General features: G+C 47.7%; 1 protein-coding gene across 8 annotated transcripts in view; it reads right to left on the bottom strand.

The window, feature by feature from the left end:
• Window positions 1-15194, bottom strand: part of DLC1 (DLC1 Rho GTPase activating protein) — a 385314-nt gene that overhangs the window by 47326 nt on the left and 322794 nt on the right. The window contains exon 1 of one of the 8 annotated variants that reach the window (XM_075930379.2): window positions 8212-8616. The exons of 6 other annotated variants lie outside the window; for them this stretch is intronic. Coding sequence is in view for 1 of the 2 variants with exons in the window: in XM_006113508.4 (XP_006113570.1) it covers window positions 8212-8224 (13 nt within the window). In the remaining variant the exon portion in view is untranslated. Of the gene's footprint in view, window positions 1-8211; window positions 8617-15194 lie in introns of those variants that run through there. One more of the 8 variants, XM_006113508.4, reaches the window with a different exon arrangement.

Consider the following 15194-nt stretch of genomic DNA (forward strand, 5'->3'; position numbering starts at 1 on the left):
ATCGAGATAGCACATCTACATTAGGGAAGCCTGCCTCAGACTAATTTTGAGGCTTCCTTGCAGTATAGACATGCTATTTCGAAATAAACTATTTCGGAATAACTATTCTGGAATAGCTTATTCCGAAATAACTGTGCAGTGTAGACGTAGCCTAGGTTTCACTATACCTGTCTTCAGCCTTGGGAATGGAGGGAAGGGACTGTTTTAGGAGTGTACGGGGCCTAGTACAGCGGAACCCCAAACTGGGCCTGTAGAAGCCACCACAATATAAATAAATACTTTTCATGATTTAAGACAGTCTTTAACTATGTGTCATATACTACTCCCCTCTCCCCCAAAATATATATAGTAAGCAGAACTTGAAGGCAGGACTTCAGATCTATAGCACAGATCTCTTCCAGTTTGGTTACATTGTAGTCTCAATCAAAAACAGCAAGCAAATGATCTGGTAGCACTTTATAGACTAACAAAACATGTAGATGATATCATGAGCTTTTGTGGGCACAGCCCACTTCTTCAGATGACCGGAGTTATGACTAGGTGATAAGAAAACTCAAAATAAACAGGAGAAGGGGCAGGTGGGGGGAGAGAAAGATGCTCTACCAGACCATTTGCTTGCTGTTTTTTTCTGTAACAGACTACAGGCAGTCCCCGACTTACGCGGATCCGACTTATGTCGGATCCGCACTTACGAACGGGGCTTTCTCGCCCCGGAGGTCGAGGTGGCGGATTGCTACCTGCGAGCTCTGGGGCGAGAAAGCCCCGTTCGTAAGCTGCTCCGGTGCCCCTGGTCTGCTGGAGACCGTCTCCAGCAGACCAGGGGCACCGGGCGGGTTCCCGCGCTTCTGAGGCTTTGCCAGAGCAAAGCCTCAGAAGCGCGGGAACCCGCCGCGGCTGCCGCTTCAGTCCCGGTACCTGTTGTCTGCTGGGGACTGGGGACTGCTGGGGACGGTCCTCTGAGGCTTTGCTCTGGCAAAGCCTCAGAAGCGCGGGGAACCGCCGCTGCTGCCGCTTCAGTCCCGGTGCCTGTGGTCTGCTGGGGACCGTCCCCAGCAGACCACAGGCACCGGGACTGAAGTGGCAGCCATGGCGGGGTCCCGCGCCTCTGAGACTTTGCCAGAGCAAAGCCTCAGAGGCGCGGCACCCCGCTGCCGCTGCGGCTCTGCTCCCCGTGTCCCTGGTCTGCTGGGGGGGGGGGCGCAGCTAGTGTGCCCCCCCAGCAGACCAGGCTTTTGTTTTGGACCCTGGGGCAGAGCAGCTGGGGCGCTGCCGATTGGTCCTGCAGCGCCGCTCTGGGCACTACTGGACTAACCCGGCAGCACCCCAGCTGCTCTGCCCCAGGTCCTGATTCAGCCGCTGCTGGTCAGTTTCAGCAGCGGCTGAATCAGGACGCTTGGGGCAGAGCAGATGGGGTGCTGCTGGGTTGGTCCAGTAGCACCGAGGAGTGGCGCTACTGGAGCAACCCAGCAGCACCCCAGCTGCTCTGCCCCAGGTGTCCCCAAGTCAGCTTCTGCTGAAACTGACCAGCGCTGACTACAGGAAGCCCAAGGCAGAGTTGCTCTGCCCCGGGCTTCCTGGAATCAGCTGCGATCAGTTTCAGCAGCAGCTGACTTGGGGACCCTGGGGTTCTTAAGTTGAATCTGTATGTAAGTCAGATCTGGCGGTCAGTTTCAGCAGCGGGAATCTGGACGCCAGTTCCGACTTACATACAGATTCAACTTAAGAACAAACCTACTATCTTGTACGTAACCCGGGGACTGCCTGTAACTCGGCTACCCCCTGAAGCTCCTGTAGTCTCAATGAGTACTAGTCCCTGGAGGGGAAAATGACACACATTTTGCTGGTGACTTTCTCAACTATTTCTCCATCTAGAAGATGTTTGTGGACTAGCAGTTAAAACAATGTTTTGCATAGGCCAGCCAAACACACATTTTTGCTATATGCATTCTGAAAAGCAGCACGGCTGAATGGCTAAGACTTGGTTCTGTCATGTTAGGGACCTGGGCTCTACTCCCATTTCTGACTGAAATATTCAGTAGTAATGGCTTTGTAGAATCCAGGAATGTGTACGCTTGTTAATGGAAGAGATTATGACTAGAACCCTGCCTGGATACAAAATATATATTTACATCCATATCCACAAAAATGAGCCATGAGTATCTGCATTGATATCCATGGATTTGCAGCACTCCAATGATGAGAGCACTTTGGGCTCTCAGTTTAGTGACCACTCCCTAAAAGAAAAGCGTATTTGGATGGTAACTCTTTTTGCTTGGTGGTTCCACAAGACAGGGAGGCTGATTGACTCCGAATATGGCACATACTGTGAAATCCAGGACCATAATTATACACATCTCAATATTTAATATTCTAAATTAGAGTTTGGAGTAACCACTTCCATTTTTCCTTAACGGATATTAAGCGTGGACTCCACTGTTTAATCTGAAGACTAAAAACAAGCTCTAAAGTTGAAGATAAAAGTACAGATTTTTATTATAGAGAAAAAAAAGCCTTTAGACCTGGATGAAACTCAGGTGTAAATCCTGGAAGACAGCCTTGTTCACAAAAGCCACTGCAAGACTGAAATACGGTCACTTCCATAACACTGCCTAGCATATTAAAAGTGAAAAGTTAGCTTTTCTTGGAGCAAGTATTTAGGAAATAATAGAAACTTCAGATATATTATGGAGAGAGGTATAATAATGGGTTCAATAAAACCAAATATCAAAGTCCACTTGAAAAATAGCTTGCTTAATATTACTCATAACAAGTAAAGGCCACAGAAGGGCCTAAATTCAGTGGAGACGTTGCAAGGAGACAGCGAGACTTTGGCAAGCCTGCAGAAGAGGACTTCATTCCATGCAGGTGTAACCTACACATCTACTTGGATATGGTGCACTGTCCCAGGCAGTGGCCCATATTACTTATAGCAAAAAAGAGACAACGAGTGAGCTCTACAGCCTTAGCTGAGAGCAGTCGGCTTTTAGTTCAAGCAGTAGAGGCTCATACATGAAGCCCCCAGGTTCGGTTCTACCTGTCTGCGTTACCTGGGCTCTTTGTTTTTCAGTGTATATGGGGAGCTTGGGGTGGAGTCAGCTACTGCTGTGACATTGGCTGTTTCCTCACATAGCACGGACATACATTTGTGGGGTTTTATAGCCCTGAAGCTGCAGTAGTTGCCATGGACTAGATCTATGGGGGAGGATAAACTATGGGGGAGGATCTTCTCTCTGTGTGTGGTCTTCAACTGTATGCATGGAAGAGGATTTGGAGTAAGATTTTCAAGTACCAATAGCTATTTATGGGTATGTCTAGACTGCATCCCTCTGTCGGCAGAGGGATGCAGATTAGGCAGGTCAACATTGCAAATGAAGAGGAGATTTAAATATCCCGCGCTTAATTTGCATTAAAAGGCTGCCATTTTTGCTGACTCAGCACTTTGTCGGCAAAAAGAGGCAGTCTAGAGGGGCATCTGCTGAGAAAGAAAGCCTTTATGACAGATCCCTTATGCCTACTGCAAGAAGGTTTACAGGATCTGTCGAAAAAGGCTTTCTTTCTCAACAGATCCCCCTCTAGACTGCCTTTTTGCCGACAAAGTGCTGAGTCGGCAAAAATGGCAGCCTTTTTATGCAAATTAAGCGCGGGATATTTAAATCCCCGCTTCATTTGCAATGTCGACCTGCCTACTCTGCATCCCTCTGACGACAGAGGGATGCAGTCTAGACATACCCTATATGAACAAATCTCACAAAACCCAATGGAAGTAGCCCACCTAAATTCCTTTGGCAATTTTGATAATCTCCTCATTGGCCAAGTGGGTTAGTATGGGAATGTCATTTTGGGATGAAATGACATAATCCCATGTCACCCACCTCATATAGGATCTGATGCAACTATTCTTATGCTTGTGTCAAGTGGTACTTTATTTCTCAAGTAGTCCCATTGATTTCACTGGGGCTATTTGCAAAGTAAGATGGGTCAAGATGAGGCTCACAGTGAACAGAACCAGGAAAAAAACAAGACTTTAAAGCTCAAGTCCTATGTCCCGTTCGTGCATATCACCAGTGGTGAAACACAAGTTGTCATTTTCCTCAAACAGCAAAAGACTAAAGATATATCATCACAACTTATCCCAGACTCGGAAGCAATTTCACTGGAGACATGGTATTCACTGGAGGGTGAAAGAACAAGTTAAAAGTTGTGGTCAGATTTTTGGCCTTAATAGCATAACCCACTCCATGAATTTAGTCAGTCTCTGTTGGAAAAGCAACAGACTTCAAATTCTTCTATGTTCATCAGCCTTGGAGAAAAAAATAAACAAGACCATCTTGACATGCTGAACCACACAGAATTATTTACAGCCTACCTTAGCCTGCTAAATGAATAAATCAGAAATAGGCCTGGAATTGCTAACATTATTCAGACTAGTTGGTTTGACATTCATGGTTCCTTCTTGGATCCAGAGCTTACAAAGTTCTGCAGTTCATCTCAACTATGATTTTAATAAGTCTAATTCAGAAATACTCTGCTGATTTTGTCAAATGTCTTGAGAGTTAAAAAAGCGGTCAGGATTAACAAAAAATGAAGGAGAATTTAGCCTGTCAGTGACAGTTGTAAGGAGCAGTCTGTAGAGAAAATCCACTGTAATGCCCAATCAAGATGCTTCTATCATTTATGGATATATTATTATCCCTTTGCCACTGTGAAGGCTTTGGACACCAAATCAGCACTCTTTGTGAAAGGGAGATCATTTCATTTGGTTAAATTTCTGCAATATGCACATGGAGGAAGGGGAAACATCTGAAGTTATTTTTATTTCTATAAAGTTTTCTGGTCATACAGCGTGAATGTTAGGGTGGGGCTAGTATTGTCTGGAGCCTGTCAGGATCCTTTTGCATAGCCTCATTTCCTTCTTCCTGTTGCTAGGAAAGATAGTTAAGCATGAGAAACTCTTGTTTACAATACTAGACCCATCCTGTTCAACACAGGAGCTCTTTTCCTCCATCTGCTTTTTACAGACCACGGGCCCCATCCTGTTCTCAATGAAGTCAATAGCAAAACTCCAACTGACTTGGGTTGGTTCCCAAGAAACACATTATATCATATGTTTCCTTGGGCAGGAAAAATGTGTATCACACAAACTCCACTTTTAAATATTTACAAAACACATAAATACAAAAGTTAAGAACTACTTACAGAGTGAAAAGGCAGAGTAAAAAAAAACTACGATCACGCTTCCCCAACCTCTTTGTTCATAACTCAAAGTACAACTGGAGATCAGCAATCTAGAAAGCCCTTTGAGGGCATCAAAACTGATTATATATGCAGGTTATTAGCATTACAGGTTATGATGCAGAGGCATGGGGGTTAACACAAAATTTTCCTTTTTCAAGAGGGCCAGTATGCATGGCATTCAAGGAAGTACTTTCAGATTTCTATAGTCAGCATCAGTATTATTCCCTTGCCCAGTAGGGGCAGCAATAGTGCTGTTTATCAGAAGAGAAGCACTCAATTGCTGCTGGCTTTAAGGTCCCAGGCCTGAGAACAGAACATATCCACTCTCAGACCTGGTGCTCTGTTGCAATGCAATGTACTGTTCAAACATCTTCCTGTACATTCTAAAACTGCTGGGTATGTCACTGAGATTTACGATCTAAACAAAAAAAAATTACCTTCTATATTTTTAACTACGCCTGAGAAAATTATTTTAGTGACAGCTGGTATCACTCAAAAAGAACTCTCTATGGGCATAAACCAATCCATATCTGCATTTTTCAGACATTCCATTGGTGAAGAATGAGCAAAGAGAACTTGTTTTATTACATGTCATAAAGGTCTGGGGATTCCTAGAGATTACTGAATGTAGCTGATCTCAAGTTTTTTTGACTAATCATAAACTATCAGTGCAGGAACACTGATAAAACAATAGACACATACTCTTTGCATGATATAATGCATTTCAGAATCTAAACTGAATCTAAATTAATCTTAACCTTAAGCAATGACTGAGAATAGTCTTGAAATAACCTTTGGGCCCATCTGCTAAACAGCCAGCTATCACACTCCTCAGTACTTTCATCTGTCATTGAGGTTTTTTTCTTTTATTGGAAACTCAGGTCAAGTGACCTAAAAGATACTGCTACCATCTGCTGCAACCTGAAAGGCAACATGGCAAACCAAACTGGTTGAATTAATAGAGGAACCTAATACCAATTATTTACGCTATGGACCAGCAATAGTCTGCTGGCCAGATGGATGCTGAATTAGTCAAACTTGGAGCTGCTGATAGATTTACATTCAGAGGCTGTTCTGCAATCTGTTTGGCTATTATCTTCCCTCTAGTTCTCCACAAAACAGCATTAAAAATGTAACCGGACACTTCGTATCTCACTGCTTCGCTGCTGGGAATTTCTTGATCAGGCCAGAGAATTCAAATAGGTCACACTTACTCATGTCAAAAATCCATCTGTTATTGATGGCTAAGATAAAGTTGCATTCCCTCAAACCATGAACCCACACATTGTAAGAATTATTGCCATATGAGGTGGAAATCAAAACCTTCTGGCATATTAATAATTATTTATGTAGTGCCATAAGTGTAGGTGGTACTGTAAAACTTGTTATTGTCTTTAAAAGAATAGAATTAAGAGATATTTGTCACATTAACTGCAAATGCACTTTAACATGTAGTACAGTGTTCATTAGCTTAATGGAAACACATTGTTCAGCAGCTTTACAATTACGGTAAAAGTGGGTCTTTGGTGAATGGTTGCTATTTGCAAGAAAGAGGCTGGTAGTACTGAAATGTAACCTGACAACAAAAAGAATTTGTTTTCTATTTGTGCAAGAAATACAGGGGGTTGTTTATTACTTGCAGGGGGGCGTTGTTCCTTGAAAGAGATCAAAGGCTCCAGTCATGACATCATGAGCTTGGGCACCACAGCACAGGAGGGAGTCATCTGGCTCCTTGAAGCCATCAGACTAATTATTGAGACTTCAAAAGAAACTATACGCTTCCTTCTCTTTTTTTTTCTAAAAAAAAAAAAGACTAGTTTAACTATTTCAACTGTAGTGCTCTTTAAAAACCTCAGGCACAGCTCAATTACAAGCTCCTTTATGAGTTATGAATTTCAATTCCAAGTGAAAATGTCAGAGTTGTAAGTTACATATTCTAAGCACTAATAAAAAGCATGTTTCAAGAAAAGCCCCTCAGTCTTGCTAGTCCAAACCAGCCCCAGATTTTTCATTAGTTTAGTAACCTACATTTTGCACACTTGGCTATTTCCCTGGTATGTCACCAGCCACAGAAGTTAACATTTACAGCCAAATTCCCATACTAAGCCAACTGCTAGTTGAGACTTTCCAGGACCTGAACATATTTTGGGTTTTAGCAACACTCTTCTCAGTTAAAAAAAAGAGATTCGAAAATATTGCTAGTGGCTATTAAAAAACAAACAAACAAGCTTTCTAACTTAGTAGATAACTGAGGAAAAGTGGGAACCTATCCTGGGTCGATGAAAACCAACAACAGTAACAGGGCATTTACTGAAACTTGATTTTTAATCCCAAGCAAGCCAGAAAGGATGCACAAGATCTTAGATCATTAAGAGAAAAAGCATACCAAACGCAAGGGGGGGGGGGGAGAGGAAGAGAAGTGGAGACAGCAGGGAATCGTGCATAGTTAGTGTACGTGCCAAGATAAAGGTCTGCGCTGACAAGCCTCCCCACCCTTTCAACTGTGTTAGACGCCCCTGCCTCCAGCATAACAACAGGCGCAAGACACACAGATCTAATCACACACACAGGGAACCCATTCGCCTCTCGATGATCTTCTCAAGTCAGATCAGGCTGTTGTAGCAGAAGGGAAATGTCCGGGTGTTTTAACAGAACCTTCCCTCCCTCTCCTCAACCCCAGAACAAGCCAGTCCCGCTGCCCGGACGAAAGTCATTTGCACCCTACCCAGCAGCATTAAACAACAGCACACAACACACTGGCTGTGCCGATCGCAACTTAAACCCGGGGCACCCCGCATAGCTCCGGGCTCGGACTGTTAAAGCCCCCCGGGTAGTAAGAGAGGTTCAGGATCTGGTCCCGTGGCGCTAGGTCAGGCTGCCCCAGAGGACTCGGCAGCAGAGCGGCCAGCCGGGCAGGCAGCGCCCGAGCGGGTCTCGCAGGCGGGCACCGCGGCGGGGGCAGGGGACAGAGCTTACGTGTCAGAATCATGGTCTCCCGTGTCGCGTCGCACGTCCAGGGCCGGGCGATAGGGCGCTACACGCGGCCAGAGGCTGCTCGGGCGCAGCTCAGCGCATCTGGCCCCTCCAGCGCCGCGCAGGGTCCCGTCCAGCGCCTGCCCCAGCTTCACTCGCCAAGCCCTTCGCGGAGCAGGCAGGCCACTGCAGGCCCCGCCGCCATCGCCTCCTCTCGCGCACCCCTCCCCGGGGAGCGGGCTCGGGCTGCCCGGCCCCCGCGCCCTGCTGACGGGTGAGCTCCGGGAGCCTCCGCTCCAGCCTTGGCGCTGCGGCTCCGCGCGGAGTTTTGAAAAAGCCTCCCCTGCGCCCGGTCCCACATACACTTCGGCATCGCGGCGGGGCAGCCGCCGGCCACGCCCCCTGCCGCCCAGCCCCTCGGCGTGTCTGTCACAGGGGGCCGGGCCGAGCATCCAGCGAGTCCCTCCGTCTGTCTCCTGCGCCTCGGCGCCTCCTTTCCTGCCCCACGCGGGCCGGGCCCTTGTGCCCAGATCCAGCTCCCCCGAGAGCGTGGCGAACGCTGTGCACCGCCCCTGTGCTTGACCCTAAACCCCAGGCTCCAGCACTCCTCGCCTGGCGCGCTCAGAGGGAAGGCAGCAGGAGGAATGTAAACTCCGCGGCTCTTTTTCAGAGGTCCCAAACTGCAGCTTTCCAGCAAAGCCCTGTTCCTCCAGCACCTGCCCAGAGGTGGCTGCCTGCTACCCTGTCTGTAACCAGGATTATTTTCTGACCAGCTCCTGTAGGTACAGGTTGAACCTTGCTAGTCCCACATCCTCTGGACCTGACTGTGCTGAACCAGAGACTTTGCTGAATGGCAGGAGGTCAATATTGTGTAGCAGCATCACCAACACTTCCCCTGCTTGATGGGCTCTTAGAAGACATTTAGGGATAAATTAGAGCTAAATAACAGGACAGAACTTTGAGTGCCAGAACTGGTGGCTGTAAACAAACTTTATGGGACTGCGGGGAAACTCAGCCACGTCCATGATTTGTGGCCATCCAGCTAACTAAAATCATGCTGCACCACAGATGTTCCAGACCACAGCTATTGCCAGACCCAAGTGTGATGGACTAGAGAGGTTCAGCAGTAGTAGCAATAGTGAAAGCCATTGGCCAGTGAGGCATGGCAGGGCTTATAATGTTTAGCTGTTTGGGAGCCTATGTCTGATTCATAAGTCCACATAGTCTGGACATAGCTCAGATCTAGGGCATTACCAACAGACAAGTAAGGATTAAAAAAGTACACCTCCCTATATCCATAATGGAATAGACTACCTCAGTGAAAAGATCCCTCTGCTCATGATTAGGGATGTTAGATAACATGTAATTGAATAGTCTGTAATGGCATTACATTTTAGCCGTTACACAACTGTTCAAGTCTCCAGAGGCTGGGTGAGCAGCCACTGTGCTCCCAGCCCCACTCCTCAGGGAGCCCCCTACCAAGCCATGCTACTTCCTCTCTATCAGTCAGCAGCATGAGGTGGGGAGGAATACCCTGTCTGTGGGGGTCTGAGGATGCAGAGCAGCCTCTGTCTAGGAAGAGCTTAGACTCCCCACAGACAGGGGCTGCTCCCAGGCTCAAAATTATGGCATTACCAACACAGTAGTAAGAATCCAACCAGTCTTTGGATTTATTGTCAAGGTTTATTTAAAAAATATGTTAATTAGGGTCATGCTTTCAGAGATGTGGACACATATCTATCAGGAATTGGACAGACACCAACAAACTCATTTCATAGTGGCTACAAAACAGCCACTAGATAGTCATAACTAGATGTAAAAAGATAAGGAGTTTTGTGGCACCTTAAAGACTAACAAAGTATGCCCAAATAAATCTGTTAGGGTATGTCTACACCACAGCGCTAATTTGAACTAACTTAGTTCGAATTAGTTAATTTGAACTAAGCTAATTCAAACTAACGCATCTAGAACTAAAAACTAGTTCGAATTAGCGTTTTGCTAATTCGAACTAGCGCGTCCACATTAAGTGGACCCTGAAGCGGGCTTAAGGATGGCCGGAAGCAGTGCCAGCAGGGCATCAGAAGAGGACTTAGAGCGTGGAGCTGCTGTCTCAGGCTAGCCGAGGGCTGTGCTTAAAGGGTCCCGACCTCCACCCCGGACAGACAGTTCTCAGGGGTGCCCCACTTGCAAAGCAGTCCTGGCTTGGAGTGCCCTGAGTGCCCACACTGGGCACATCACAGCACTCGGCCATCAGCCCAGCTGCACTTGCCACAGGCTGCCATCTGGGGAGAGGAGGCAATTGGGGGGCTGCAGGAGAGCTTCCACCCCCAGAAGCCAGCAGAGCCAGCCCAGTCCTCCCCATCGGGGGCTCGTGCCCCATTCCTCCCTCACCTCCTTCCACTTACCCTTCCCTAGCCCCTCTTCTTGATGTACAAAATAAAGATAACGTGTCTTCCAAAATGGAATCTGTCTTTATTGAACAAAACTGGGGGAGACTGGGAAAAGGAGGTGGGAGAGGGGAAGAGAGAAGCTGGGAGAGGGGAGGGCAACTAAAATGATCAGGGGTTGGGAACAGGTCCCATATGAAGAGAGGCTAAAGAGTCTGGGACTTTTCAGCTTAGAAAAGAGGAGACGGAGGGGGGACAGGATAGAGGTCTCTAAAAGCAGGAGTTGGGTGGAGACTGTGCATACAGAAAAGTTCTTCATTAGTTCCCATAAAGAAGGACTAGAGGACACCAAAGGAAAGGAATGGGTAGCAGGCTTCAAACTAGTAACAGAAAGTTCTTCTTCACAAAGCAAAGAGTCAACCTGTGGAACTTCTTGCTGCAGGAGGCTGTGAAGGCTAGAACTGGAACAGAGTTTAAAGGGAAGTGAGATCAAGTCATGGAGGTTGGGTCCATGGAGTGGTATTAGCCAGGGGGTAGGAGTGGTGTCCCTGCCCAAGGTTTGTGGAAGGCTAGAGAGGGATGGCACGAGAGAAATGGCTTGGTCACTGTCTTCGGTCCATCCCCTCCAGGGTCCCTAGGGTTGGCCGCTGTCGGCAGACAGGCTACTGGGCTAGATGGACCTTTGGTCTGACCCAGTACGGCCAGTGTAAGCTCAGGGCTCAGGGTCGGGGGTCTCAGTAGACCCCCTTGATTCTCTTGCACACCTGCTCCTGGGTGGCCAGGCTGGCAGCTCTCCTGCCCTAGCCGGCCACTTTCCTGTGCCTAGTGTGGAGATCGTGGATGAGGGCAGGCGGGTGCCCGCCTCTTGCGGTCCCAGGCAAGCTCCTGGGAGCCGCCAGCCTGGTCCCGGGAAGAGGGAGAGGGCTGGGGGGCATCGGGTGAGTGGCTCGATCCGTGCCAGGTGCAGGGTCTGCTGGCTGGGTGCTGGCAGGTTTGCACCTGGCACGGGCACCGTAGCCAGCCCGTGCCCCTTTAACGGGTCCGGGGCCAGGAGGGGGGCAGACGAGTTTCCCTGGTGTTGGCCAGAGCGGCCACCAGGGAAACCTGGGGAGGGCTAGCCTCCCACTAGTTCAAATTAAGGGGCTACACACCCCTTAATTCGAACTAGCTAGTTCGAACTAGGCTTAATCCTCGTAGAATGAGGTTTACCTAGTTCAACCTAAGCGCTCCGTTAGTTCGATTTAAATTCGAACTAGCGGAGCGCTAGTGTAGCGCCTATGAAAGTTAGTTCGAACTAACGTCCGTTAGTTTGAACTAACTTTGTAGTGTAGACATACCCTTAGTCTTTAAGGTGCCACAAGACTCCTACTTGTATTTACAGATGCAGATTAACACTGCTACCCTTTTTTACACATGACAAAAAAAGTTATTGATCTCATTAATAATTTCCTAAGTCATCCACTCCCTTTTACATTTTCTGAGGCTGGTTTAAATGCCCCTTTCTTGATAGATGCTCAAATTCTCAGCCTTAAAATGATATAAAACAAGCACAAATACTATGAGCAGCTGCAAAGCAATGAGTGTGTAAAAGGGCACTAACATTCTGAAAATGTCTGCATATCATCAAAGACTGTGACTGGTTAATTTTATTCTAAGTAAGCATCATCTATTACGTATTTTAGAATGTTCGTCTGTTTGTTCAAGAACTCCTCCTAAGCAGTAATAGCTAGGGCCAAATTCAGTATACAACTTCTTCTTATCATACTTTAAAGCAATGTAAGGGTTTGGTTGTGACAGGAAAATGGATACGTCTGGAATGGGATTGTTTCTCATAAAACCAAACAGAAAAGAGACAGAATCACCAAATCAAGTATAGTCCTCACAAGTGACATAACAGCAAATGTTGAAAGAGACTGAACCAATATGAGACAGAAAAATAGGATGAACCTGGTTGCTTCTCAATAAACCTTATGGAAGCGAGCAAAAAGGGAGAAAGTTGGAGTAGTGCTATGTGTTGGCACAGCTAAATCAATGCTTATGATCAGAAAACTATAAGACAATATTAAAACATAGCAAATTATAAAAGTTTACAGCAGGAATGGGCAATAATTTTTAATGAGGGGGCACTAAGAATTTGGTAAGTGGTCAAGGGATGCACTTTTCTATGGGGAGTATGCGGAGTCTGGGATGGCGGTTGGGTGCAGAAGGGAGCACTGGGGAGGAGACGGATGCAGGACAGGGTGTGGGGTCTGGGAAGGAATTTAGGTGAAGTAAGGGGCTGAGGTGTAGGAGGGAATGCAGGTTCAGGGAGGGGAGGTTACGTGTAAAAGAAGATTCTAACCCAGGGCGGGAATGCAGGAGGGAGTGCAGTGGTTTTGGGTTGTAACCTGGGGCAGGGAGTTTGAGTGTGGGGAGGTGGTGAAGTGCAAGTTGTAGGCTCAGGCCCTAAGCAGCTCCCTTGGGCAGGCTCCCTCCCTGCTATACCTCTCAAAATGCCTGGATGTTGGGGCCAGCCTGTGTGTCTCTTTGCCTCCAATAGGAGCTGTGAGGATTGTGCTGGGGGTATGGACAGCACCAGGAGCCCTTTCCTACTGGGCACACAGCATAGAGATGCACGGATTTTGAGTAGCCTCCCCCCAGAGTCCCACTGGGACATGGAACATTGGTGGCCAGTGGTGAACCAGATCTGAGGCTTTGCTGGGCTGCATCTGGCCCCAGGCCACATTTTGCCTGTTCCTGGTTTACAGAGATGAAGAAAAAAATATATACTTGTTGGAATTCTCATTTTAAACATTTTACTAAAATTAGCTTCATGAAATAACACTATTTTTGAAAACATGAAGTCATTTCAATACAGCATTTCCCTTTTATTTAAAAAAATCAGTTGTGTTAAGGACCCAAACAATGCCAGGTAAATCTGATAGTCTTTTATACTTTTGGGGCTTTTTTAAGTTCCATTGTTGTTTCAGCACTGTGGTCAGCTAGATATAAAGTGTGGTACCTGAACAGGCACATCTCCTCTTTCAGCATGCTGCTAACTGCTAAGTTGGCTATTACAGCATTGTTTCTGGATACCCCTACACAGTTCCAGATCATTAATTCACTTTCAGTCCAAAAAGAGCATGGTGCTGTGCTGTGTCTTCAGGCTTCACTTTCCACCCGGCTGAGTCAATTATCTCTTCTTATCTTAGTTAATTCCAACTTTTATGGGCTAAGTTGACTTTACCTGCATTTTTTGGATGCTTCTTCTATGGCAGCAGGTTGAGTTTAAAATGCAGGTCTGGCCCATAAAACACAAGTCCCTTCAGGGTTTTGGTGCCTCTGACATAATTTTTTCCACTCAGTCTTCAGGGTTCAAATAATGTAGGCAAGACAGACCTATGCTAAGTTTCCAGAGGGAATTTCATTTCCTGTTGTTGCACAGACGAGGCAATGCCACTATAATAGGTTGTCCTCTTTTTGTTGGCTACACCTTTGAGCTTTTACAGGACTAGACAAGGAAATGACACAGATGGCAAGACAGGGATTGTAAGAGTGTTGTATTTTGGCAGTGTGACTTAGAGCAAAGAGAGAAAATAAGTTACATCTGCAACAAACTAAAGAAAAGGCAAAAAGAATATACAGTAGGTTACCTATACAGGCAGTCCCCGGGTTACGTACAAGATAGGGACTGTAGGTTTGTTCTTAAGTTGAATCTGTATGTAAGTTGGAACTGGCATCCAGATTCAGCCGCTGCTGAAACTGATCAGTTTCAACAGCGGCTGAATCTGGACACCAGTTCCGACTTACATACAGATTCAACTTAAGAACCCCAGGCGTCCCCAAGTCAGCTGCTGCTTGAACTGATCAGCAGCTGATTCCAGGAAGCCCGGGGCAGAGCAACTCTGCCTCGGGATTCTGTAGTCAGCCGCTGGTCAGTTTCAGCAGCAGCTGACTTGGGGACGCCTGGGGCAGAGCAGCTGGGGTGCTGCTGGGTTGGTCCAGTAGCGCGGCTGCTCCTCGGCGCTACTGGACCAACCCAGCAGCACCCTAGCTGCTCTGCCCCAGGCGTCCTGATTCAGTTGCTGCTGAAACTGATCAGCAGCGGCTGAATCAGGACGCCTGGGGCAGAGCAGCTGGGATGCTGCTGGGTTAGTCCAGTAGCGCCAAGGAGCGGTGCTGCGGGACCAACCGCAGCGCCCCACCTGCTCTACCACAGGCCCCAGGCTTTGCTCCACGTCTCCCTGGTCTGCTGGGGGGGGGGCACAAGCTGCGTCCCCCCCCAGCAGACCAGGGAGACGCGGAGCAAAGCCGCGGAGGACCCGGGGCCGGCCCTGTGGAGCTTCCAGATAAGCTGGAAGCACCGCGGGTCCGGCCCCGGGTCCTCCGCCGCTTTGCTCCCCGTCTCCCTGGTCTGCTGGCTCCCCCAGCAGACCAGGGAGACGGGGAGCAGCTTTTCTCGCCCCGGAGGAGGCGGGCGGTGGGACCAGGCGTTCTGCCGCTCCAGTCCTCCGGGGCGAGAAAATCCCCGTTCGTAACTGCGGATCCGACATAAGTCGGATCCGCGTAACTCGGGGACTGCCTGTACAGCCTATGAGGGACCTTCACTTCTGGGACAGG

This window comes from Pelodiscus sinensis, chromosome 4 (assembly GCF_052426305.1).
Source record: "Pelodiscus sinensis isolate ZL-2025 chromosome 4, ASM5242630v1, whole genome shotgun sequence".
NCBI lineage: Eukaryota > Metazoa > Chordata > Testudines > Trionychidae > Pelodiscus > Pelodiscus sinensis.